Source organism: Saccostrea echinata, unplaced genomic scaffold (genome assembly GCF_033153115.1).
Source record: "Saccostrea echinata isolate AGI-Se365-2 ecotype Australia unplaced genomic scaffold, CSIRO_AGI_Sech_v1 ptg000052l, whole genome shotgun sequence".
NCBI lineage: Eukaryota > Metazoa > Mollusca > Bivalvia > Ostreida > Ostreidae > Saccostrea > Saccostrea echinata.
In genome coordinates this window covers 12716780-12741215 of record NW_026889801.1, presented here as the reverse complement: position 1 = coordinate 12741215, position 24436 = coordinate 12716780, and the positions used below count along the sequence as shown (strand labels likewise).

The 24436-nt window shown below is 32.2% G+C and overlaps 2 protein-coding genes across 2 annotated transcripts; both read right to left on the bottom strand.

The window, feature by feature from the left end:
* Positions 1-1849: 1849 nt before the first annotated feature.
* LOC133204230 (thrombospondin-2-like) lies at positions 1850-10747 on the bottom strand. The gene is made up of 7 exons (XM_061339972.1): positions 10637-10747; positions 10002-10098; positions 8636-8812; positions 4761-4931; positions 4159-4340; positions 3849-4019; positions 1850-1987 (listed from the first exon to the last, which is right to left on the bottom strand). The coding sequence occupies exons 1-7, from the start codon at positions 10745-10747 to the stop codon at positions 1850-1852; spliced, it is 1047 nt and encodes a 348-aa protein (XP_061195956.1).
* Positions 10748-14453: 3706 nt separating this feature from the next.
* Positions 14454-23831, bottom strand: LOC133203912 (3-oxoacyl-[acyl-carrier-protein] reductase FabG-like). The gene is made up of 9 exons (XM_061339708.1): positions 23759-23831; positions 22365-22498; positions 22081-22173; positions 21745-21830; positions 17873-17966; positions 16994-17063; positions 16408-16444; positions 16129-16192; positions 14454-14884 (listed from the first exon to the last, which is right to left on the bottom strand). Exons 1-9 carry the CDS (start codon positions 23802-23804, stop codon positions 14726-14728), a joined length of 783 nt encoding a protein of 260 aa, XP_061195692.1. The 5' UTR covers positions 23805-23831; the 3' UTR covers positions 14454-14725.
* Positions 23832-24436: the final 605 nt, after the last annotated feature.

Sequence of the window (24436 nt, the reverse complement as noted above, 5' to 3'; positions counted from 1 at the left end):
CTCTCTATATCCCTTTCTCTTTCTTTCTGACAATATCCAACAAAACAGAATTAAATTTAAGCCAGATTTAATTGATTGAATATTTAAGATTAACGCTACATCACGGATATATATATATATATATATATATATATATATATATATATATATATATATATATATATATATATATATATATATATATATATATATATATATATATATATCATCAGATAGTACAAAAATTGTTTTAGTTTACTCGCCCTCTTGTCTTCGATTCCAAGGGGACACAGCAAGATCAGTCAAAATATGATTAGTTACACATTTCAGATACAAGGGGACGATTGCTCAAGTAAACTGTAGTGTGTAAAACAAAACTTTCCGTGGTATAACAAAGGGGATGCTTGATATGGAAGCATATAAACGCAGTGTTGGAGTGGTCTTTCCATTTAGTGGTGCCAAGGGCTACTAGAGATGACTGTAAGCGCACATACCAACTACTTCCAGCGGGAATTCTTAAAATGAAGTTGAAAGAGATTACACAATGAAAACCCTTTGCCTGACGAACGGAATGGAGAAGTACATGTAACAAGACCTATGGCCACCAGTGGCCATGCAGGTAAAAACATATAATAAGTAAATAATATTCCCTTTGAAGGTATTTATGATCAGCTCTTGAATTAAAAGTCTTTTTCCCCATAACCAGTTATCCATATTGAAATCAGATCATTGAATTCTTATTTCATTTTCAATCGAAAATGTCTTTCTTTATGTAATGACAATTCTGATACAAATTCGTTCTGAACTACAGATCTTTCTAATACTACAGGTAAAAAAAAAACAATGTCCATTACAGGTGACAATGTTATTAATTAAAAACATTCTTAAATTTTGAACAATTGCTGCTCTAACTTTTAAGATTTGGTTATTGCTAAATTATGGGACGACGGTTAGTTTCTTGCCACTTATGTAGTCTGAATCTGGATGTTAAACAAGCCATGGTTGTATTTAGGCTATTTTCTGAGAGACACCGTTAAGAAAGCGCTCATCAAAAAAGTTTTTACTACCGCTTTTATTATTGTGTACAATTTCACACATTGTTAAACATTAGGTGTTTCAAACAAGAAGAGAGTTAATACATAAGTGAGATTCAAATATCTTGTAAATTTATCATTATGAGAAGGATTGGTTAGAGATACAAATACATGCATTGTTCATTTACTTATTATAATTTGATATCCCTAACTGTGGTATTCGATATGGGTTTTGTAAACCAATCAGGCGCCCCATGGATCTGGGCAAATATATGACAAAAAAAGAATCAATGAGTGCTCAGCAATCAATTAAGATTGAATTTTATTATAATAAAGCAGCAACACAGAATAATAGAAGTAGCACGTATGATATTTTACCTTGTGGTGTTAAGCAATTAGCATAAATGCTCTTTTTCTGAAACGTTATTTATGAAAAAATACCATGATTTTCGTACATTCTCCTGGATCTTTGGGCACATTTAGCAACATCTTTCGATAAGTTGATTGCCATTTAATGATGCAACGATGCAATGTTTACGTGCAGAACTTCATCCAAAGGTGAGTGCGATTACGATATCTATATAGGGAAGCGAGCTACATGTAGCTTTTTCAAATGCAAGTGCAAAAGCTTAAGGTGTGTTCATTTGTCTCATTGGGTGCAATAACAAAGAAGATTTGTGTCTATATTTATTTAAAGAACAAACAAACAAACACTTTCTTTAGTTCAAGATAAAGACCAAGGAATCATCCGATGTTGTTACTATATGCCCTTGCAATATGTGTTGTTTTGAATACAATGTACGCATTCGATTCAAAACGTATCATAATATTGCATGCTATTGATCTTTTTTTAGTTTGGCCACGTTAGAAGAACAAGTTCTGTAGATTCTGTTGTAAAATGAGAAGCTCCTAATCAGAGAGAGATTACACGAGGTCATCGAAAGCATTTCATTTTCTCCTTCCACGCCACCATCCTAGAAAATACAGAGAACAAAATGCATCAATGTTTTGTAGAACTTACACTCGTCATTCACTCGTTTTATTTGGAATAACATATGCCCCAAAGCATCTTTATCAGAACATTCATCATGATATGAAATACTTTGATATTCTGATATATAAAGAGTTTAATGTAAATATATGTATAACGGAAAAGAGAAGACGTGTTCGGCGTAATGAAGAAATATATATTTATTGAACATTGATGTACATAATACTGCAATTTAGCTTCAAGTTGTTTCATTCAAATTGTTTGACATTTATATAATAGCATTTCCATGGGTAAGAGTTGTTGCCCTTAGACGAGCTCACTTTTGATTTCAGTCACACTTTCACTAAAGGATTGTGTATGAGGGAAAAACGAGACTGAGATCAAAAGTGAGCTCATCTAAGTTTTATGGCCCCGGAGCCTGGTCTTGATATAATTGTAGGATTTATAAAAATTGAGCTCTGTTAATTATTGTCACCATGTTCTTTGAATGTAAAAGATGAAGATAATGAACTGTGAGCAATCTCAAAAATCCAGTAAAGAATAAGAATCGTGTTATGAACAGGGCTCAAACACTCAATATGTACCCTGATCCTCTCTCTCTCTCTCTCTCTCTCTCTCTCTTCAACGTATCATAAGATAAAAAAAAGTTACTTAGATTTTAAAGAAAATGTAAACCAAATGAACAATAAGTACAAAAATTCTTAGTATGAACAGGAAGAGATTAATGAGTAAATAATAGGGATGGCAATTTGTAATCGGTTAACCGATTACTCGTTTGGAACGATGGCAATCGATTAGAAAATATGTAATCGGTTAATCGGAAAAAATAAAATATTTGTTAAACTGAACAAATTTTTATTAAATTTATTTTAAAAAAGAAATCTCTGCACAAAGGATGATCATTTAGGATTTAACGAAGCTAATTTGGACGTACATGTAATTATGAATCTCCAGATTGAGACCGTTGCGTAATTGGTCAGTATATATAGTGTTTATTAGTACTATGAAAATACCATGCCGTTACCTACACTGTCCTGTAATTCTTTAATGATAATAATTGAATCATTGAGCACTGTGAATTGGTGTGTTTGTCGTTTTCAGTTTTCAATCCAATTTCATTATTAAACAAACATTGTAAATTAAGGGCTATAGAGTTCACATGTAGTTTTGATTATCATAGTGAAAATGCAGAAAGAACTTGTGTGACATCTGCTCTGGAAAATTATCATAGATATTTTAGGCTTTTTTCATGGTTTTCTCAATTTTTTCTTGTCTACTGAAATTTAAATAAAAAATATATACCCGTAGTTTTCTGATCCAGAATCAAAACTAATGGAATGTTTTCACTTCTATCGTCGAAGTATTTGAGTCTATTTGTAAATATGGACAGAGCTACTTGAAAAACAATTGTCAAGAAAACGTGAATTTTGATAACCGGTTAATCGTTCGGGACGTCTTGCGGTTAACCGATTAGCAATTCTTTAATCGATTGCCATCCCTATTAAATAAGAATGATTATTTAGGATCGCTTACGTCATAAATAGAAAAATACATCACCGTTTTTGAGTGCACTGATTTGCAGTGCTTTCATCTTAAAAATTCTTCAAAATACATTTATAATCTAATGATATAAATGTAAATAATACCCAAATATATGAAGTCTTATAATTACTACATGTAAGCATATTATCAAGTATCTGCATTTGTCTTAATAAATGGTATGAAAAGGTATTTATTGTTTAGAGTCACTAGAAATGCGCTAATTTGACCAGTATATCTTTTCAAAATGAAAGCTATTTCAAACTGTAAATGAAATATATTCTGATTATAATTTTGTGAATTACCTGGGCATTCATCTGTGTTACAGACTGTAAACTGCTTTGACACACCGCTGCAGCCTGCTCCTCCATTTCGAGGGTAAGGGTTGTTACAGCCTCTGCTTCTGGACTTGCTCCCAGTATCACAGGTTTTGGTGCATAATGTCCAGCTTCTCCAAGAACCCCAGCCTCCATCGACTAAAACAAATTTATTTTAAAAATTATTTCCATGATTTTCAATTAAGAAGGCAACCATAAATCTAAAATTAAATTTACACATGGTCAGTATTGCACAGATAAAAAAAGGACCTTTATCTGTTTATTAAAACTGTTCAACGATTGACATACTTGGACAGTCATTGGTGTTGCACAATGTTATGTCTATTGAACTTCCATTACAGTAGTCCCCACCATACATAGGACTTGGATTATTACAGTCACGTGATCTGTCTTTCATTCCACTTTCACAGGTCTTAGAGCACGTACCCCATTCATTCCAACTGCTCCATCCCCCGTGAACTAAAACACACACTTCAACATATGTAGAACCGCTTTCTGAACGCACTGCAGTGTACGTTTTGAACCCTTTTTCACATTTTCATTATGTATGGGATGAATGGATTTTTGCTTCATGCATAATCATGAATGACTTTTACCGTTGGCATTGTAGAATAAGAAGCACTTAAATATTGATTTCTTTGAATGGAAAAAATGTAGTGTATGTAAAACTCTTTTGAAATGCAATTGATCTATAACAGATACCAGTACATAAATCTTTAATATATTTATACAGAAATTAATATACAATATGTTCCTAGACAGGGTAACCTTTTTATTCGGTGCAATCCCTAGACAATGATCTCGGAGAAATTAAATCAATTGACCTCGCAATTCGTGTTTGATTTGATTTTAATTAGACTGTTTAAAAAAAATACCTACTTGGACAGTTGTTGGTGTTGCACAATATTGTGTTTATTGAATTTCCAATACAGTAGTTTCCGCCGTACATAGGACTTGGATTATTACAGCTACGTGATCGGTCTTTTGTTCCACTTCCACAGGTCCTAGAGCACGTACCCCATTCACCCCAACTGCTCCATCCCCCTTGAACTAAACGCACATGCACTTTAAAATTAATGAACGTTGAATAGGTTTTTTTTCCAGATGTTCTGAATGTTTTTTTTTATATACTTACACCTTGCATAATAATATTAGTTTAAACATTAGGCAAAACAACTAATTATTCAACTGTGGACAAAAAGTAGTTGTAACATACAAGTTTCTATTCAAACAAGAATTATGGTCAATTTCAGTAACCAATACAATATTGTTCATTGGGAAAAAAAGCAAATAAACACTATTGTTTACTTTCATATATAAATCTGTTTTACAAGATTTCTTGAAATCCAAGTTGTTTAAAGAAAAATTACGCAAATGTACCCTTGACAACATCCGTACGTCATTTAAAATCGAAAAGTGGAACAAAGAATTGGGGATATAAGTATAGTCTAGCTGTGAACTAAGTTCAATTGAAAACAAACACTGCATGATAAGGAGCATTTTGAAAAAGAATCCCGTAAATTTCGATTTTTGGTATCATGTCAACGTAAACAACGTCCGTTGAAATCAAAAACCGATAAACCAAATTCTTTCTAAATTAGGCTTCAAGTGTACCAAATCAACTGACCAGGTCAAAACTGAAGGAGGAGTAGCACTTTGAAAAAATCAAAGTACTGAAAGTACTACTACGAGTTGATGGTATTGATTATATAATGTTTAAATGAGTTGAGGTCTGTAATCCATATTTGAATTATGTTATATTATGTGCAATGATGAAAACTATCACTTTAAAATCTTTTCTTTTCGTTTTCTTTGAAAAATAAAATTATATAATTTTTTTTACACCTTTTCCATCATGTATTTTTAACACGTATATTTATTTATTTATTTTTTAATATCTACTGGAATGTATATTAATTTATCAGAGATCGAACCTTTAAACATAGAAAACAAAAAATGCTTATTAGTTTTGGGATTTTTCGTAAAATGACAATGTAGCTTGCATTTAAAGTAATTTGTATTTTTTCAAAATATTAAAGGATACCATCATCGAAATGGTCACAGAGCACAGACTATCATTATTAAAACTACCGAGAACAGTTTTTTGGGCACTCGGTATCATTTGACAGAAATATTATATATCAAGTGACTAGAAAATTTCAAATAGGGAAAAATGGCACGACTGTTGTAAGATCATGTTACAGAACTAAAACAACTCCTAAATAGACAAAAAAAAAATACAAACAAATAAAAAAGGTAAAAAGAAAAAGCTTTAAACACACATATCTCAAATTAATAGGCCAAACCTACAATAGTATTACAAGTAGGGAATTATTATTTACAAATAGCACAAATTGAATTATTTCATGAACATGCTCATTGGATATTTTCACTGCTTTCTTAAATTGACAAACAATTTGACATTTTCAATGCACATCAATATGGTCCAATTCTCGTGATTAAGCTAGTCTTAAAATTCATTTGTTTTACTTTCATTTATATGTATATTACCTAATTCAATTTTCTTGATTTAGTTACTATTGAAATTCAACTCCTTGTCTTTCAAATTTACATGCACATATGATATTTCAATTCTCTTGATTTAGCCACTCTTGAAATTCAACCCCCTGTCTATCATGATCATTGATATGCACAAAAAATATTTTAATTCTCTTGATTACGCTACTCTTGAAATTCAACTTCTTGACATAAATTTTAACTGAAATGAGCGTTAATTTTTATGTGTCATTTCGTTTGGTTTTGTCACCCTTGAAATATAACTACATTACTTTGATTGATATGCACATTTTATATATCATTTCTCTCGGTTTAGCCTTTCTTGAAATTCACTACTTGACTTTCATTGATACATGTACATGTATGCACGTTTAATATTTCCGTTCTTTGGGCTTTTTCGACTGAAGACTTTAAATTCATCATAATTGCATGATATTTACAATTTACATGATCTATCTACTCTTGAATTAATTTGATTTCTTGATCTCTTCACATTTATTAATCTGCATTTCACATTTAATTTATCAATAACAACCCACTTATTTTTTTTTTTCTTTTTTTATTTATTGCCTTCAGTACTATTAATTCACTTATCACATGGCCAGCATCATAGCAATTAAAACACAGCTGGACATATTAAAGGAAACCAATTTCCAGTATAGCGCCGACAATTATTAATGAGATAAGAATCACAGGTGTGTTAAGTGATCATTGCTGTATTTAAAACTTGCTGTGAGGCAGATCTAGATTGTGGAAGACAGGAATTCTCAACAGTGTTTTTAACAGGGTTAATGAAATTGGAGCACAAAGTTGTCCACTGCTGAAAAAATCTAACCCTTGAAGCAATCGAAATATTTTATTGCTTGCACAAGAAATAAGAACATTAATTTCAATTTTTTTTTTTCAACTGGTACAGCTCATTTCTTCCGTTTGAGATTAGTAATTTAGTGTTTGTTTACAAACATAGGCAGTGATGATTCATCACTAACGCGGGAAAACTGCTCTTGTTCATCAGCATAACAACGCAAGAATTAGTTTATTTATATACCATCAGCACGTCAATCTTGTAAAAATAACCTGGTTTGTACGTACAATGTTCAATTTTGTGAATTCTATTTAAAAATCTGTTTTCAAAATACTTATTATATAAAACTTTTATTTATTTATAAATCAAATTTTTTTGGCACGACATGTCACTTTTGTTGACCGCATGTCCCTAACACTATTTTCTCTCGTGGATAGACACAAATTCCAAAAAAATTAATAATAAATATTTATGTTTATAAACACTTCAAAGCATATCAGGAAACATATTCTTGTTCTGTAGATCATGAAAATTGTAAATAAACCAATATTATACTAGAACCTGTACGCAAAATACTCAAATGAAAATGTGATTAGTTTCGATACATCGGGGAATCCCTAACAAGTCACATAACATGAGTTGATACCATCAACTCATAAAAATGTGGAGAGAATGTCAATCAGATGAACAGACGAACAGACACCTTACCATCGATTTATGCTCTCATTAATTGTAATCAACGTTAGAGCTGAAAATGAAAACAAAATTAGAAAAATTCAATCCGATCTATATCATAATATTTGAATATTCAGCCAAATTTCTTCTGCAATTTGTCTCGTGTAAAGTTAACGTATAGTATTCTCAATATTAATTAAATCATATTTTGTACAAAGACTACATAAGTTATCCAAGGACTGTAGACCTTAAGAAAGCTTAACAAAGGTCCTATGCACACAAACAGACATTTTGCAAACTAAACGTCTATTTAAACAAGTACATTATCTCATTTGAAAAAAAAAAAGGAATGGGGAAAATGCGACGGAGCAGAATAAGATTCAACCCGAGCCATATGAATTTCTAGATAGGTACTCACCAAGCCAAGATATCTGCCCTACAGAGAACAAACATGGCCGTCATATTTCACCCTCATTCAATGTTTTCACCCCCCCCCCCCAAGACACCGAACCCGAACCAGATTCTTTTGCCCTTGGCAGTTGCAAGCCCAGGGAAGGTCAACAGACTAAAAAATACAGCAAGGGAGAAAAAATATAATAGACCAGACCAGGATTTGAACCTGGACCCCTGAGCTCTAGACAAGTGTTCTATACTAATTGAGCTATCTGGCAACAGATCGATGATTGAACCTACCTGAAATTCAAACGTTTAATGAGCTGTTAGCATAAAATTGATTTGAGAGTTTCAAATTCCTTACCTGGCGGCTCACATCTGTAAGATAACAATGTCCATCTTCCTCCTGGTGAGCAGTGAATGGTATTTTTAGAACCAACACCGGTGAATCCAGTGTTGCAGCCAAATGTAGCCGATATCGGATTATTCGTCTGCGTTATTACCTCTCCGTTTACCAAATTTGGAAGAGGTTCTGCGCAATCTAGAAGAATTACTGATTATGGATTTTTTTTAAAATGTGTTTTTGAAAACACAGAAATAGTAGAAATCCATTAAAACATCTAAAAATGGCACAAATTTATGTTAACAAAAATCATATTTTCATAGTGAATTTGCATCACTAGTTTTATTTTACTTTTTACATAGCAATTGCAATCAAAATTTTCATCTTGCAAACTTAAGACATTTTACATATATCGTACACTTCTGTACCATTGTCTATAAATGTGAATTGTTAATCGAGACCTGTGATATTGTTGAATCTTGACTTGCATGCAATATTTTTTCATCCCTCCACCTTTTTTGTAATAGATTACAAATTATCAGCTGTATTTTATTTCTTTACACTTTAAGTATCAAATATTACATGGCATGTAATAGGACAGTGCATATCACCCTATACACTGTATGTATCAATTTTTATTGTTTAGGTATTAAAACTTTCAAAAGTAATCTTTAGCATTTTGTTTACATGTCCGCACTTCAGGGAAAAAAAATTAATATACACAGAAGTAACAATGCATTCTCATATTATTTGTTCATCTGAATACAATGTAGAATCGAAAATCCCATAATTAATTATTTTTGAAATAAAGGGGGAAATGTTTGATTTCGGTTAATAAAGACATTTTCAATAATTTAGATGCACTTAAACAATAATTTGAACGAGCGATAATGAAACAGTCTCGGAGAAAAAAAGGTTTGTGCAATCCTGTTATTAAAAATATATTAGCCGAATAGGCTCAACTGAAAGACTATTACTTATTTTGTTAAAGATACTAGGCAAATGGATTTATCTTCATAAAGCGACAGATTGGTATAAAAAAGAAAAACAAACACAGTCATCTGTCAAAACTGCGCTGTCATTACAAAATATATTTTAAAAAAATAAATAAAATAAAACAAATAATAATAATTATAATTTTTTTTTTTAACAAATGATAACATTTTAGTTGTTTTCCGTGTAGGTTACACAATAAAAATATAACCATGAGTAGTTTTTTTTCTACTCAGCCTCAGCACATACAGATTTATCAAATCCAGTTGAGCCGCCAGCAATCACATTTCGAGACGAAATAATTATCGTCTTGAATACTTTCTGCAGTTATCTGAATATACAAATTAAGCCCCATACACAAATCTAAAGCATAATATTCTAAGTTATAACATACCTGTTTCAATACATACTCTTTTATTAAAAGTTGTAAGTTTACAAGTTGAGTAGTTGTTGCATGAAACCTCGCCGCATATTTTCTCTCTTCCATCGGACTATTGGCAAAGACATGAAATTTGATAAACATGTATATCTAATTTTGATTTTTCTAAAAGAATTCTTCTAGTCCATCCTTAGCATAAAAGACGATTTCCTATCATTATTAAGACATGAATGGAAAACTAACAACAAAACTTTATGATTAACGTAATGACTTCATCTTTTATATCATCACTTCCCTCATTTATGTAGCAATATACCATTATTACCTGCAAATGTCTCCCAGTAGAGCATACTCTATGTACAAAAATTTCTAAAACGAGACAAGCTTTTGACAAATAAGTTGATGATACTTGGATATCAATAGTTCCCTTTAAAGTCAACATTTAGCAACTTCTATGGTCGATACAATGACCTAATTTTAGTAGTAAATATAATCTATCATTAAATCGAATGCTGACTGACGTTTTTCATTGTTAGGCCATTATTTTCACACTGACTGGTATATATATTTTTTCCTTTGCTCGATCATGACAAGGAGCACACGGTGGGTGTGACAGTGGATGCTTACTCCTCAATGGTACTTGATCTCACCTCTGATGTTTTACGAGAGGACTGTGTTTGCTCTGCTCCCGATTTGTATTGTACCAAGGTCTTTTGAGCTTGATAACTGTTCGTTATCTTCATATTTCTTAATAGTGTCATTGCGCTCAAATGTCATCTTTAAAGGTCTGTGCTTTGACGGGCTCGAAATAACTGTACAATAACGTCAAAAATAGTTCCTGAAACTGGACTTATGCAAAACTTTGCGTTGAAGGCTTTAAAGAATGTATTACTATATAGATTGTTTCTGACATTCTCTGACAGAAAAAAATTCAAAAACAATTAAGCTTCCTATAATTGTCGTATCATTATTTTTGCATTAACTAAAAGTTCCGTGAAAGTGATTAAAATGTATTTTTTAACATTGTGAAGCCAAATGGCAAGAGTACATGTTTTCTCGTCTCTAACTTCCATTGTTGCATAGCTGAACATTTTGCATTTATGAAAACTGATATGTTTTGGTTAATGACATGCATAAAAAGACAATAATATGCATTCAAAATTATTCATGAATAACTTACATATTTGAAATTTTTTACCTCATTCTTTAAACATGTATCTATATCAAATTCGAAATCGAAATTGTTTTCTTGTGTTCAATCGAGAGTATTTGCATTGATAATTCAGACTCCTGGCGAATATAAATTGCATGTATAAAGGACTGAAACATTTATATCTTTGGAACGAATTTTCTTCTAAAAATTACTATAAAATGTGAAATTTGGCTTTTGTGAAATCATTTCCCAGATCTTCATACATTGTATCAGTAGCATTCTAAATGAGTCTTATTTAACTTACAATGTCTGGAAATTCCATGTGGAAAAATTCCCCATCATCTGTCAAAGGTTTGGTACCACTTTTCTTTTGACTAAGCAGTTGGCAGGTGAATTTTTTTCGGTCAAAGTTTGCTGAAAGGCAGCCGCCATGAGCTTGGCATTCCTTGAAACACGTATTCGGACCTAAACTACTCAGAATTTTGATGGGGTAGACGGACAGTTTCTTTCCACTTACGTAGTCAGATTTGGATGTTAAACAAGTCGTAGTAGTGTTTAGAGTATCGCCAAGAGAAGCAGTTAAGAAAGCGCATGCCACAAAATATTTTTTTATTCCCGTGTTCATTTCTACACGTTATTTAAATTCAGCGACTTTTTTGCAGATCGGCCATCAAAAATATTACGAACAACTTAAAGATTTCATAAAATACTTTCAAGAGAATCAAATCTCGTGCAATTTTTTTATGAAGAGCGGGAAGGATTGATCAGGGTTTAAATTGAGTCTATTTATCATTTACTTAAATTATTATCCTAACAAGTATTCCATAGGGATATTGAGCATTCGATCTGGTTCTCGTGAATTTTGGCTCAATATACGTTCAAACAAGATTAATTAATGCCTCGAAATTCAGTTAATCGAAAAATAACTGCCCTGATTCTTGCATTTCATTTAGCGCGTTTTCAGACCTAGTTTACTGGGGAAATTGATAGGGTAGACGAAGAGTAAAATAGGTTTCTGTCCTTTGATGTAGTCTAAGATGGGAATTTGTCAAGTTATAGCAGTGCTTAATCTTCTTCAATGACAAAGTAAGGAATATATGTTATGTTTCCATATAATCCCCTTACAAATCCTGAAATAATTTGCTCTCTATATAGGAAATGGAAATGGTGATTATTTTTAAGGATGAACGTTGAAATGAAAGGATCACTTCGCTTATCTTTATTTAATATATTTAATGTTTGGAGGTCATAAAAATGCATGCTACCTGTACTATATTGGAATTTCTTCTACTTAACAATTTTTTAATTGTTGAATTAATTCAATAAGTTCTTTATTTCTTTTTTAATTGTTTCATCGATCAAATTTCTATTATAAATTGCAACTTATTATTCTCGAAATATTGACTATATTTCAATCTATCGTGACACAGAATATGCCACACTTCAGTGTCGGAGATAGGCATACGCCTGTACGCCTAGTTATCCCAATCGTTTTAGATAAGAAAAAAACAAGAGTAGAATTTACAGAGTAAATATTCAGTATTTTACAGAATAAAACCCACCTCATTTCAGGCCGAGTAGAGCTGCATTTAAATTATTGTAAAAAAGGCGATCCATCACTTCCATACTGAGGCTTGGAAGATCCGCACAGAAGCAGACTCCGACTTCAGAATGTTTAAAATTTCCTTCATAATAGCGTTAAACCTATCAAAATTTGGAAATTTACCTTTTCATTCGATGATGTTCCATACATCAAATTTCTCGCTAAACTCTGGACTACCCCACCTTCGTCTACGGTACAAATCTGTAGTTTATGTCAAAATGTGTATGATAATCTATTTCAGCATGCTGTGTTGGTGTGCCCACTCACTATAGTCATATCAGAAATGCTTTCTTTGACAACATAGTAGATAACTTGGACGTACACTTGTACGTAGAGCTTTCACAGTCAAGCAATGATGCATTGTATTTAACATTACTAGGAGGGCTCGACCCAACGTCTTTAACAGATATAAATGACATTAAAGAATTTATTTGTAAAAGCTCAAAATTTGTTTGTGGTGCCACTGCCTATTATGGCAAGACTACTCAAAATGTTGAAAAAGTCCACGAAAAGTATGCATTATTTTTCCTTTTTTCTCTCTCTTTTTTCGTTTCTCTTTGACATGTATATATGTTATTTTCACCTTTTCTATGATGTTCTTTTTGCATTATAATATTTAATTTGTATGTATCATGAAATCTCCGAAAGGGGGAAATAAAGATTGAATGAATGAATGAATAACCTCATTTGAAACCAATCCGCCCGCGGACGCTAAACATAAAAAAAACCTTAAAATTGGAATGGCCTAAATATACATTTCAGCATTTTATCAATACAACAAGGTTTTTATAGTCTGTTCTACATGAGTGTCTTCACCTCAGTCCCTGACTATTGCAAATGAATTTTGACTTGTCTTAAAACTAGTTTTATATTTTATCATTTCGAAACCATTTATTTTTCTGCAGAGTTTCAAAATGCCGCTATGTCAATACACTACTTGAACATCATGGATCCTTTCAAACCAGACACTTACGGGGAATAAATATTTCACTGATCCAACCTAGTTGAAAGTCAAGGTATATAATGTATTTTGAGATATACTGCAAAGAGTGATATCGTTGGTACCATGGGACAGGTTTAAGATTGTCTGAGTTTTTTATATAATTTTTCCGAGACATAGTTGCATTGAGAAAAATGTTCAAACCAATATATTTTGTGAGGAGTTAAGCAGCCAAGATTCTCTTCAAGGACTGACAAATCAGCATTCGATCAGCAACCCCCACCAAAACCCAATTCCTAATTTTTCTTTTTTTAAATAAAGGCTTTAACTATTATAATTTTGAATTATCAAACGCAAAAAAAAAAAAACTTAATATTTTTTGTGACAGCAAAGCAGAAATTGATGGGAAAATGACATTTAGCTGGTAACAAGCTCCGATTTATTGAAACAAATATTTAAAAAAGTTCCGGAAATTTTAATTAAGAAGCCAAAATTTAATTACTGACACTTAATATACTATAAAATTTAAAGGTCCCAGGAGAAAAAAAGATAAGTTACATGATTGATTGATTGATTGATTACTGCTAAACGCCAAGTTGGCAGATTTTCGGACATATTTCGGCAGGTAAAGTTATATGCATTCTATGCATCTTTTAAAGTATAGTGCTTTGAAGAACTCCAATTACTATTTAAGGTAAAGGATATAAAATTAGATATACAACTCCTGAAAAGTACATTGTAAAAAAAAATGACGTGATTTTTCTTTGAAATGTTTTAATCTTGCAATTTCTTGATAAAATTACAAATTCTACACAGGGAGAAAAAATTATTTCCTCCGACTAAAATCACAAAGTCTGTATTTGGAATGTGTCTCCATTCAGCTTACAAATGTACTCCTGTCATAGAATTTACTAGTACGATAGTAGTTTTGTTATCACAAATAAACATGTAAATCTTAACAGAATAAATAAAAAATTCTCTGCACTGAATACAAACACAGTTTTATATTAATTTTTCTTTTAGAAGGTCTAAGATTCTCGAAGTTATCGTGGACAGAGTGCATGCCTTCCTCCGTCGATTGGAATCTGCACCCCTGTGATAAAGGAAGCGCTGTCTGACGCTAGAAACGCTATTGTGTTAGCGACCTCCTCTACTTGTCCAGGGCGCCCTAGTGCATGTGTAGTTTTAGTGCGCTCTAGAAACTGTAATTAAAATTACATTAATTAATTAAAATGTTATAACTGAGTAAGCTATGACACAAAATTTTGAATTTAAAAAAAAAATTGATATCTGATTTACATGACTGTAATACCTGGTATCTAAAATACCAAATAATTTAATAACTGGGGTCTTATTCATAAATATACATGCATACTGTAAGTGCTGGGGAGTCAGACGAATGAACACTTGGGTGCCCCATGTACATGTTCCCACATGGACTCTCGTGTGTTCATTATTCTGATTATTTTGTGCATGCCAATGGGTTGTGACGGTACACATTGTCATTCTGTACATATTGTCGTCGGCTGTAATATGCACCAGGCCTCAAGAACAGACTTAATTCAAAATTTTTATTTTGAATATCTTGAATTTTATTTAACGTATGTGCATGAAGATTTGCATATTTGTATAAAGTTTAAATTGACACATGACGTGAAAATTCTGTGTCATTATCAAAATTATATCAAAGTTATATCGATTTTAAATTTTGACATACATGTAAGTCTGTTCTTAGTTTATGGTCTTGAGGCCTGACCTCACTGCACATATTGTCGTCCATGGACACATATTATCACCGACTGAAAAGTTATACATATAGTACATATTATCACCAGCAACAGTATATGCCTACCCTCACTGATCATACTGCTGCCCCATAGTAAGTGTTTCTTACGATTTTTTTTTTGTAGTTTTGTGAATGAAGTTGGTGTGTTAATTATAGACTTGTCACGTAGGCATAATTCATTCACGGTGTGGTACATGTATAACGCAATAGACTGTTTTTCTGTGTATATTGATATACTTGAGTATACATAAAATTATCATTTAAATTCAAAGTTTGATCTCTAGTTTTCATTAGATTGTGTGTTCAATAAATGATAAATCAATGTTTTTTTTTACATCAATTGTCATTTTCACTCTAAAGAAACAGATGCAATAAAATTCTACATGTGTATATCTAAAATACAAATTGCACTGTGAAGAGAAAACTGTTTGTTTTCTTTCTTTTTTTTTCTTTTTTTTTCTTTTTTTTTTGGGGGGGGGGGGAGGGGGGGGGAGTGAGGATCTCTTTTTTTACAACCGTTTCCTGAACAGGTAAATGTACTGCTGAAACAAAAACTGATTGCCCAGTTAAAAAAATTTCCAAACTGCAGTCATTTTTCCATTATGTCTATACCATATAAATTTCAATTTTAAAGTGAAAAGCCAGATAAAATAATCTTACCTTCTGGTAAGCCTCCTCATCCATTCCCCCTCTTTTGTGGATCTCTGTTAAAATCACTCCCGGGCTACAAGTAGAAAGTTTTGAGTTCAAAAAATCATGCAACCATTGTAAAATTGCAGAACAATTGAGCATTTTTATACAAGTATTTAAACGTGTTACTATAAAAATATCTCTGTAACATAAATAAATGTCAGTGAGTCCACAGCTCATACATGAGTAATAAGATTAAATATAGAGATCTGTGTGTGATAAGAATATATAATATGTAAATATACTTACTTAACACTGTTAACTCTAACCTGTTTTGGAGCCAACTCTGAAATTTTATAAATTATCAAATATCATCAAATACCATCATGATGTTGCTTGTTTTAAATGATAGAGTAAAACTCAATTATCGAAGTTTTATAGATCTCAACTTAAAATATTAATCTGTTTTGGGGTTGTTTTTTTTTTTGAGCATTTATATTTGAAATTCAATTCAACTTTATTTGAAATTCCAACTTCTCTACTTTGTGAACTGTTTTGACAAAAGTTAGTCATGAAATAATGGAAAGAATTGTGAGTAGCATTTACAATTAAGAATTCTCTTAATTTTTTTCTGCATGCATAATTTTTTTTCTTGCATAATTCATGTTCAATGTCATCATTTTTTTCTCAAAGCAGTTTGATCAAGATGCCAGAAAGTAAAAGAAAATCAGAATGAACTCTTTCATTTAGAATTCTAGATGTAAATTTACAAAAAAGGGGGGAGAAAGAATGTCTGTTGGTGTAAATAAGTAATTAATTCTTCTTTACAAATTGAAAGCAACTGCATCTATAAATAGTCATTCCTTTAACTGAATATTTTAATTGTAACACTGACCTATGGCTGTGCATCTGGTGAATTGGTCTACAGCACTTTTTGACATGCAGTATGCAAGAACTCCAGGAAACTGAAGAAAAAAAAAAATAATACAAATCACCGATGCAATAAAAAAAAATATGTCCTATATTCAAAACATTGTACATTGACAAATAAATAACAATTAATGCCAAAAAAATAATCTTCGGTTTCTCAGGCCATAAATTTCAAAATTCAATGCAGCAGGCTTTTTTTTTTTTGAAGGAGGTGTTATGATCTCTTTTCATTTTTCTTGTCAGTCAATAAAATGATAATATCAACTGATTCTTATTTTTTTGTACCATATTAATTATACATGTAATATAAACTCATTTTTATAAAAAGTTAATAAATCAAGTACCTGTACCATTTTCAAAAGAAAATATATTGTGTATCTTATAAAAATTTTGTTCTATAAACAAATATGAAAAGGGGCATAATTCAATTCTCAGTGCCTGAAAAACTATAGATTTTTTTTTTGGGGGGGGGGGGGGGGGGCTTATACCATGCCCATTTTATTTTATTATTGTTTAATTATCTCCCATTAATATTGGACATTCCCTTCCTTTCAACAAATTTTAAAGCACTTCATCAAAGAATATCTCTTTGACTTTGTTGAAAGCAGGCTAGTACATCTAGAAAAGGAGATAAAAATGGGGGGAGGGGGGGGGAGCTTGCAAATGTATAAAAGACCAACAGGCAGACAGACAAGTGTCAAAAATACTTTGACCAGAAAAAAAATTATCTCAGGGAAATATTTTACATATATATCTACTTAAGATTCTTTCAATGCAGATCTAAGTGAACATCATTTCAGCACACATCTGGTAACTGACAAGGAAATCAATTAAGAATACTCACAGATCTTACTCCATTGACACTAGATACATTCACTATGCTTCCTTTTGTTTTGATGAGATGAGGAACTGCAAGCATAGTCAAATGATAAATAGATCTGAAAGCACAAGTAACCAATCATAAAACAGTCATCTATATCTTGATTGCTTCTGGAATATATATTTATTTAGCAGTTTATCTAAAATCATGAAGATATTTTATGCAAGTGAGTTTTAACTTTTATCATGAAATGTACATGTTCTTATTTGAAATACAAGTACACAAATACTTTTATACAGTTAATACAATTACAGCACAGGCGCTTGACGTTTTTAACCTTTCTTTCCATAAATAAAAAATCCCCCATACTATAATAATAACAAGGTTCGTCACGGTCGCCATCTTGAATTTTTCAGTTCAGCTACTTCGCCTCGATTTTTAGTCTACAATGTGTTTAAAATTAACGGATACAACCGTTTCCCTCAAGTACTTACTTTAACTATGCCTCCACTTTCGGGCAATTCAACTCAAATCACATTAAATCCCCTCTAATTCTTAAAATGTCGCTTCAAACTCAGTCTACTGCTACCGATTCCGTAAAACTTAGAAAAGGGAGGCCGGAAGTTGATGTTAGAACGTCACAATCCGGGAAAGCCCTTTTCTGATTGGTGGATATCTTGAGAGTTATATTAAGGAGGAGAAGGACACATGGTCACATGACTCTGTTTAACTACGTCATAGTCTCCGTTTATGTAAGAGCAAAGCGTGTAAAGCATCAGTTCTTGTATAATTTTTTGGCATTTTTTTAACTTTAATAACCATCTTATATGAAAAAAATAGAAGTTTTAAAATTCTTGTAAACATTAACAAATTATGAAAAAGATTGATCCACTCCTCTGTTTCCCTAAACTGCGCGTCCAGCAAGTCGGTGACGTCATACACGATCTCTTAGTACAGCAAGATCATACTCAGTGAATACAGGAGCGGTGTTACTTTGTGAAAACAGGTCTTAATCAGTATATGATAAAATATTCTGAGACACGGGGAATACAAAATTATTTTTGCATGGCTGATGACGGAAATCTTATGTAGGTATATCTTCTTTCGCTTATTAAGCTTACATGTGACGTCATAGTTGGTTTTTCCCGTACTCGAGAAATGTAAACATGACATGTTTTTGTCATGCTTATGTCCTTTTTAACGATGTCCTGTGCAATATTGAGGTCAGCTTCACCATTCGAAATTTTTACAGTTAATCAATGATTTGAAGGACTTACATTTCAACGTAAATTTAAAAATATTGAATGATAGAATTTTTGGTAAATTACGTTTTTTGTTGTTAAAGTTGTCTTAAAAAGTACGTAATTTTCGCTATCCAGATGCAGTGTGATAGAAGAAACTTGCTTTTTCGAATTTTAAACCCTATTCATACTATGAAATATTTTAAAAGATACATGTCCACTTACATATTTTTTATCTTTGCTTAAAAATCCCATTATGGACAGAGTAATGGGCCCGGAAACATGGAGAACTAAAACTCTACTTAGATACTGTAGGGCATAGTATTTGTCAATCAATATCTCTAAAATAAGGTAAGAAACCTAATGATATAACTGCTTTAAGACATGTGGGACATACTTAATAAGAAATATACAAAATATGAAAAAAATTGAATGACAGGTATTTTTTCAGCTCAAGGTCCTTCTTCCCCTTAATACATGTATTAAGAACTGTTTAAAAATGGAGCTTGAGCAGTTCTAGACTACTGGTACGTATTTCATAAATAACTTAGTAATATATATTGATACATCTATAGTCCCCAACTAAATAAATAAATATATATTTAGCCTAAAACTGTGTACTTTTTCAACTGCTATTAGAAACACTGAAATATTTAGGCTGAATAGTATACATTGTATTTTACATACAGAGGCGTAGTTACACACCTAAAAGTAAAGGGGGGGGGGGGGCTTAAATCCAAATAAAAATACAATTATATTGTCAAAACATAAAAGCGTTTACAATTTAATTCTGAAATTTAGGGGGGGGGGGGGTCTGGCATATTTTGATAATAAATTTGATTGTCCTTCACTGACATGGAAATAAAGCTGGAAAAAAATTGCCAGCCCAGTCCCCCCCCCCCCTCCGGAATCAATTGGTCCTCCCTTAAAAACAAATGAATGGCAATATAATCTGTGAGGCCACCCGTAGGTCTTAGGCGAAGCCTTGTCTGGGGCGGGGGCTTGTACAAATATTTCAATCACATTCTTGCAGGGAATAGCATGGTATTTGGCTTTTCTTATGAAAGACAAGGCAGTAATATTGTTTTCAACACGAAGTTTAACTTTCTCGGAAACTTATTGTAAATGTACTTGAGGCATGCAGAATCTTTTACCGCTACATTTGTATCGTCTGCTCTCTGTTATAATATGTTTTAATAATGTTCAGCAACAAGTATTTTAAATGTTGGTAGCAAAAAGAATTTCAAAATCATATACTACAGTGGCGGATCCAGGAATCTTGAAAAGGGGGCGACCAGTTTGGGGTCAGGGTAGGGGCTCACAGCCACACACAGAAAAATTGCTTTATTAAATCTTATGTATATTTTGGACACAAAGGGAGGGGGCTGGTCCCCCCCCCCCTCTAAATCCGCCAGTATACTATTTGATCAAGCCATTTAACGATAATTAAACTTAATTTCTCAAAGGTCTTATAGAATTATTAATGTGTTATAGAACACTTACTATAGATTAATGATTTATTTGGATTTGGCAATATGATTCAATAAAAGATTTCAAATTTCAAATATAATATAAAATTTGATTCGAAATAATGACAATTAATAATTTGAAGAAAAAAAAATTTGCCGGATGATGCTAATTTTTTTTTCTCTCAACAATCTCTCTCTCTCTCTCTCTCTCAGACCTAGATTTTTTTTGAAAAAAAAGGATGTGTAGTAACGCACTTGCGTACTTGCAAAGACAGCTTCGCGCCTGTAGAAAGAGGGGACATGGAGGTTCAGTGATCTGGGCCAGCTCACTACTGTAATGAAAAATAAAAAATACACATATCTATCCTTCTATTTTATAATTTTCATCGCTTCCAAACACTGAAAATAGTACCATTGTAGGGAAGAAATATTTATGCCAGAATGTAAGGGGTCTGGTTTACACGAGAAATTAGTACCCAGAATTCCAGGACCAAGCATAATTTTTATTTCCTCATGATTTTTTCTTCAACAAAATAAAAGAAAAAAAAATATTTCACATATTATTTTCGATGATTATGGAAAGCATCGGCCTGCTCAGCATTCAACATGTCGAAAAAGTTTGTTACTGTCTTCGCATGATTTTTCCCGCGAAACGTCATATTTCTTTTAACCAATGAAATTTAAGTAGAGGGAATTCCCATTTACATAACAACATCAACTTCCGGCCTCCCTTTTCTAAGTTTTACGGAATCGGTAGCAGTAGACTGAGTTTGAAGCGACATTTTAAGAATTAGAGGGGATTTAATGTGATTTGAGTTGAATTGCCCGAAAGTGGAGGCATAGTTAAAGTAAGTACTTGAGGGAAACGGTTGTATCCGTTAATTTTAAACACATTGTAGACTAAAAATCGAGGCGAAGTAGCTGAACTGAAAAATTCAAGATGGCGACCGTGACGAACCTTGTTATTATTATAGTATGGGGGATTTTTTATTTATGGAAAGAAAGGTTAAAAACGTCAAGCGCCTGTGAATTACAGTTAAACAGTTAAACTTGTTAAACTTGTTAAACTTGTTAAACTTGTAAGTTTACCGTTCAAATCTTCTCTTCAATATTTTCATAAATACAGTGTGTCTAAATTGTTTAAAATGGGAAAGTACAGTACTGGAGAAAATTATATAAACACAACCTAACATTGATATTCATGACTTCATCATACTGCTCTAGTGATGTTGTTTCAATGGTTCCACTTTTTACTATCCCTGCATCATTGACCTTTGTAGGATAAATCAATTAAATATGTTAAATGAGAAGACTTTTTCCTCCAATGTCTTCATTCAAAAAATATTTGATGTACTATATAGACCAATGTTATGTTAATATTAAATAAAATGGCATTTACTTAAATATATTCAGGTTTTATTCAAACTCACTTTAAATATATTGAATACATGTATGTAGTGTATGGTATTTGTATTTTTTTGTTTAAAGAAATTTTGATAATTATAGAATTTAATTCACCTACCAGAATGTCTAATTTTCCATAATGCTTAACTGTTTCCTCTACAAGCTGTTTCACAAAATCTTCATTGGTCAAATCACCAGCAAGTGTAAAGGGCTATTAAAAAACAGATAATGAGTTCAAATGTGTCTGTTACATAGAGTATATGTGTAAGATGGTAACAATCACACATACATGTAGTAAACCATGCAGTCTTCCCCTTCCATTACAGTGAAATATACTTACCTGGTAGTAAGTTTTTTTGACTTGAGAAAATCATTCTTTATTAACATTAACTTTTTAAAAACCTTCTTTCCATTTTCTTTTTCACACTCAGCTGCTGTTTTGGACAAATTGTCAACATTTCTACCAGTAATGGCAACCTCTGCTCCCAGTTTACAAAACAAGATGGCTGTCCCTGCACCAATACCAGAGCTGGCTCCTAGAAATCATATACACATTCATGTACTTAGTATGATCACTGTCATAGTAATGCTAAGTATGGCAAGTTCAAGGTAACTGGCAGAAAAAAGTCACATGTAAAATTTGTGTCCTGTCCATAACTTGACAGTAAAACGTATAATGATTGTCCATATATTTGTAAGGGAGGAACATTTGAAGCTCACAGTTGACATAAAGATTACTGTAAACAGGGTTATTTTGCCCCATTTTATTTTTGCCCTTTAACACTTGAACAATTTTACCCCACTTTAAATTCTCCAAGACAAAGTTTTGCTCAAGAGATTATGCTGTCTTTCTTTGATTTGCCCCATTTTAAATTTGCCCACTAGCAGCGAGGGCAAAAAGGGCAAAAATAAGATGGAGGCAAAAATGTCCATGTACATACAGTAATTGTTGCCGGAGAATGTGTATCAGGGGAGGAGATCATTGAAGGGATCATTTTGTCACCTCATTTTTTGACTTAAATCAATTTGTAATGTTCTGAAACACTGTGTAAACTGTATTTATTCACGGTCATATGAATACTACCGGTAGTTAACAGGGAAACACATGGATAAGAACATTTTGATGTGGCAGTGTAACCGAGATCTTATTGCATCTCTCAGAGCACAGATTTTGTGCACAATTACTATAGCCTTCTTTCAATGCCTGGATCTGTAGCTCTTAATCCTTAACAGCTTTATAAGCTTTCATTCCTTGATTGAATTTGTGGAAATTAAATTAAGCTTGTGGACAAAATATGTAAAAATCAAATTTGGCTTGTGGTGAACAAGGATGTATAGTGAATATCAGTAAATATAGGTCTCCATGGTAACAAAACTTTAATTCTAAGTTGCAACCCTGAAACAGATTTAGACAGGAAAAAATTAAATGTTGATACTATTACAGACTGCATCACTGCAACTGTTATCAACTGATCAAGACTAAGGAAAGTTCAGCAGTATCACAGACATTGAGGCAATAGACATTGCGTGAGCTTGACTTTTAGACTTCCCAAAGAACAAAGCCCTAGCCTTAAACTTTCTTCAAGGATCAAGACGGGTTTATTACACGCTTATTGATTTCATTGCCTTCTGTGGACGACCTTTCAACAGTTCAATGTATTCAATGTGACAGTCATTCCCATTCAAAATAAATCAACAATCTGCATCAAAGTTTGCTAGAGGTCAAAGGAATATAATAACATTTTCTCTAAATATCTGGTAAAGAATTGTCATGACTGAATATAGCGCTGTCATACCTGTAATAAGCGCGACTTTTCCGTCCAATCTAGCAACTGATGCCATAATTTACAACCGGTTCTTGAGAATGCTGCATAATAGTGAAAAGTGTAACGGAAATCATGTTCAGTCCCGGATTTGTGGAAAATTTCTTTGTTTGTCCCTCTCCCAATAAAAATTACTGAATTAAGGTTTGTTTTGTTTTCATATCTATTCTCAAATAATTTTTTTTTTCAAAAACATGATCAAACAATTTTTTAATGCATTAATAACTCATTTTAGAAATTTTTTTTATGAAAAATGGTTGCGGCATCTGATAAATATCGACAGTTATGGTTATATATTTTTTTTCAACATCTGCATGTATATAATCTTCACAACTACTACAAAAACTTCATAATGTCCTTTCTGATATATTTTATTTCTTAAATAAATCTTTCATTACAAATTTATTATATTTTTAAAGGTGTTATCCGCGCATCATCTTTTACATTTGAAAATCTCGGTAACTTTTCGTCTAAACGCTATGTCAAAGTATCCATATATCAAAGGGTCAGCACTATACTTCAATATGAACATGTCTTGAAATGTGTAAATGACATTAATGTCAATTCCCCCATCAACGCCGAACCATAGGGAGTGGTCAAAATGGCTGATTATCAATATGGTGATTGTTGGAATGGAAACCACAACGTATA

Coding starts and splice junctions, on each gene's coding strand:
- LOC133204230 (XM_061339972.1), bottom strand. CDS start 10,747: ATGACACTATTAAGAAATATGAAGATAACGAACAGTTATCAAGCTCAA. Junction 4,932..8,635: donor TTACAGATGTGAGCCGCCAG/GTAAGGAATTTG, acceptor ATGTGCGTTTAG/TTCAAGGGGGATGGAGCAGT. Junction 1,988..3,848: donor TAACACAGATGAATGCCCAG/GTAATTCACAAA, acceptor TGTATTTTCTAG/GATGGTGGCGTGGAAGGAGA.
- LOC133203912 (XM_061339708.1), bottom strand. CDS start 23,804: ATGGCATCAGTTGCTAGATTGGACGGAAAAGTCGCGCTTATTACAG. Junction 22,174..22,364: donor AAAAAGAAAATGGAAAGAAG/GTTTTTAAAAAG, acceptor GTTTTTTAATAG/CCCTTTACACTTGCTGGTGA. Junction 16,193..16,407: donor GTTAGAGTTAACAGTGTTAA/GTAAGTATATTT, acceptor TTCTACTTGTAG/CCCGGGAGTGATTTTAACAG.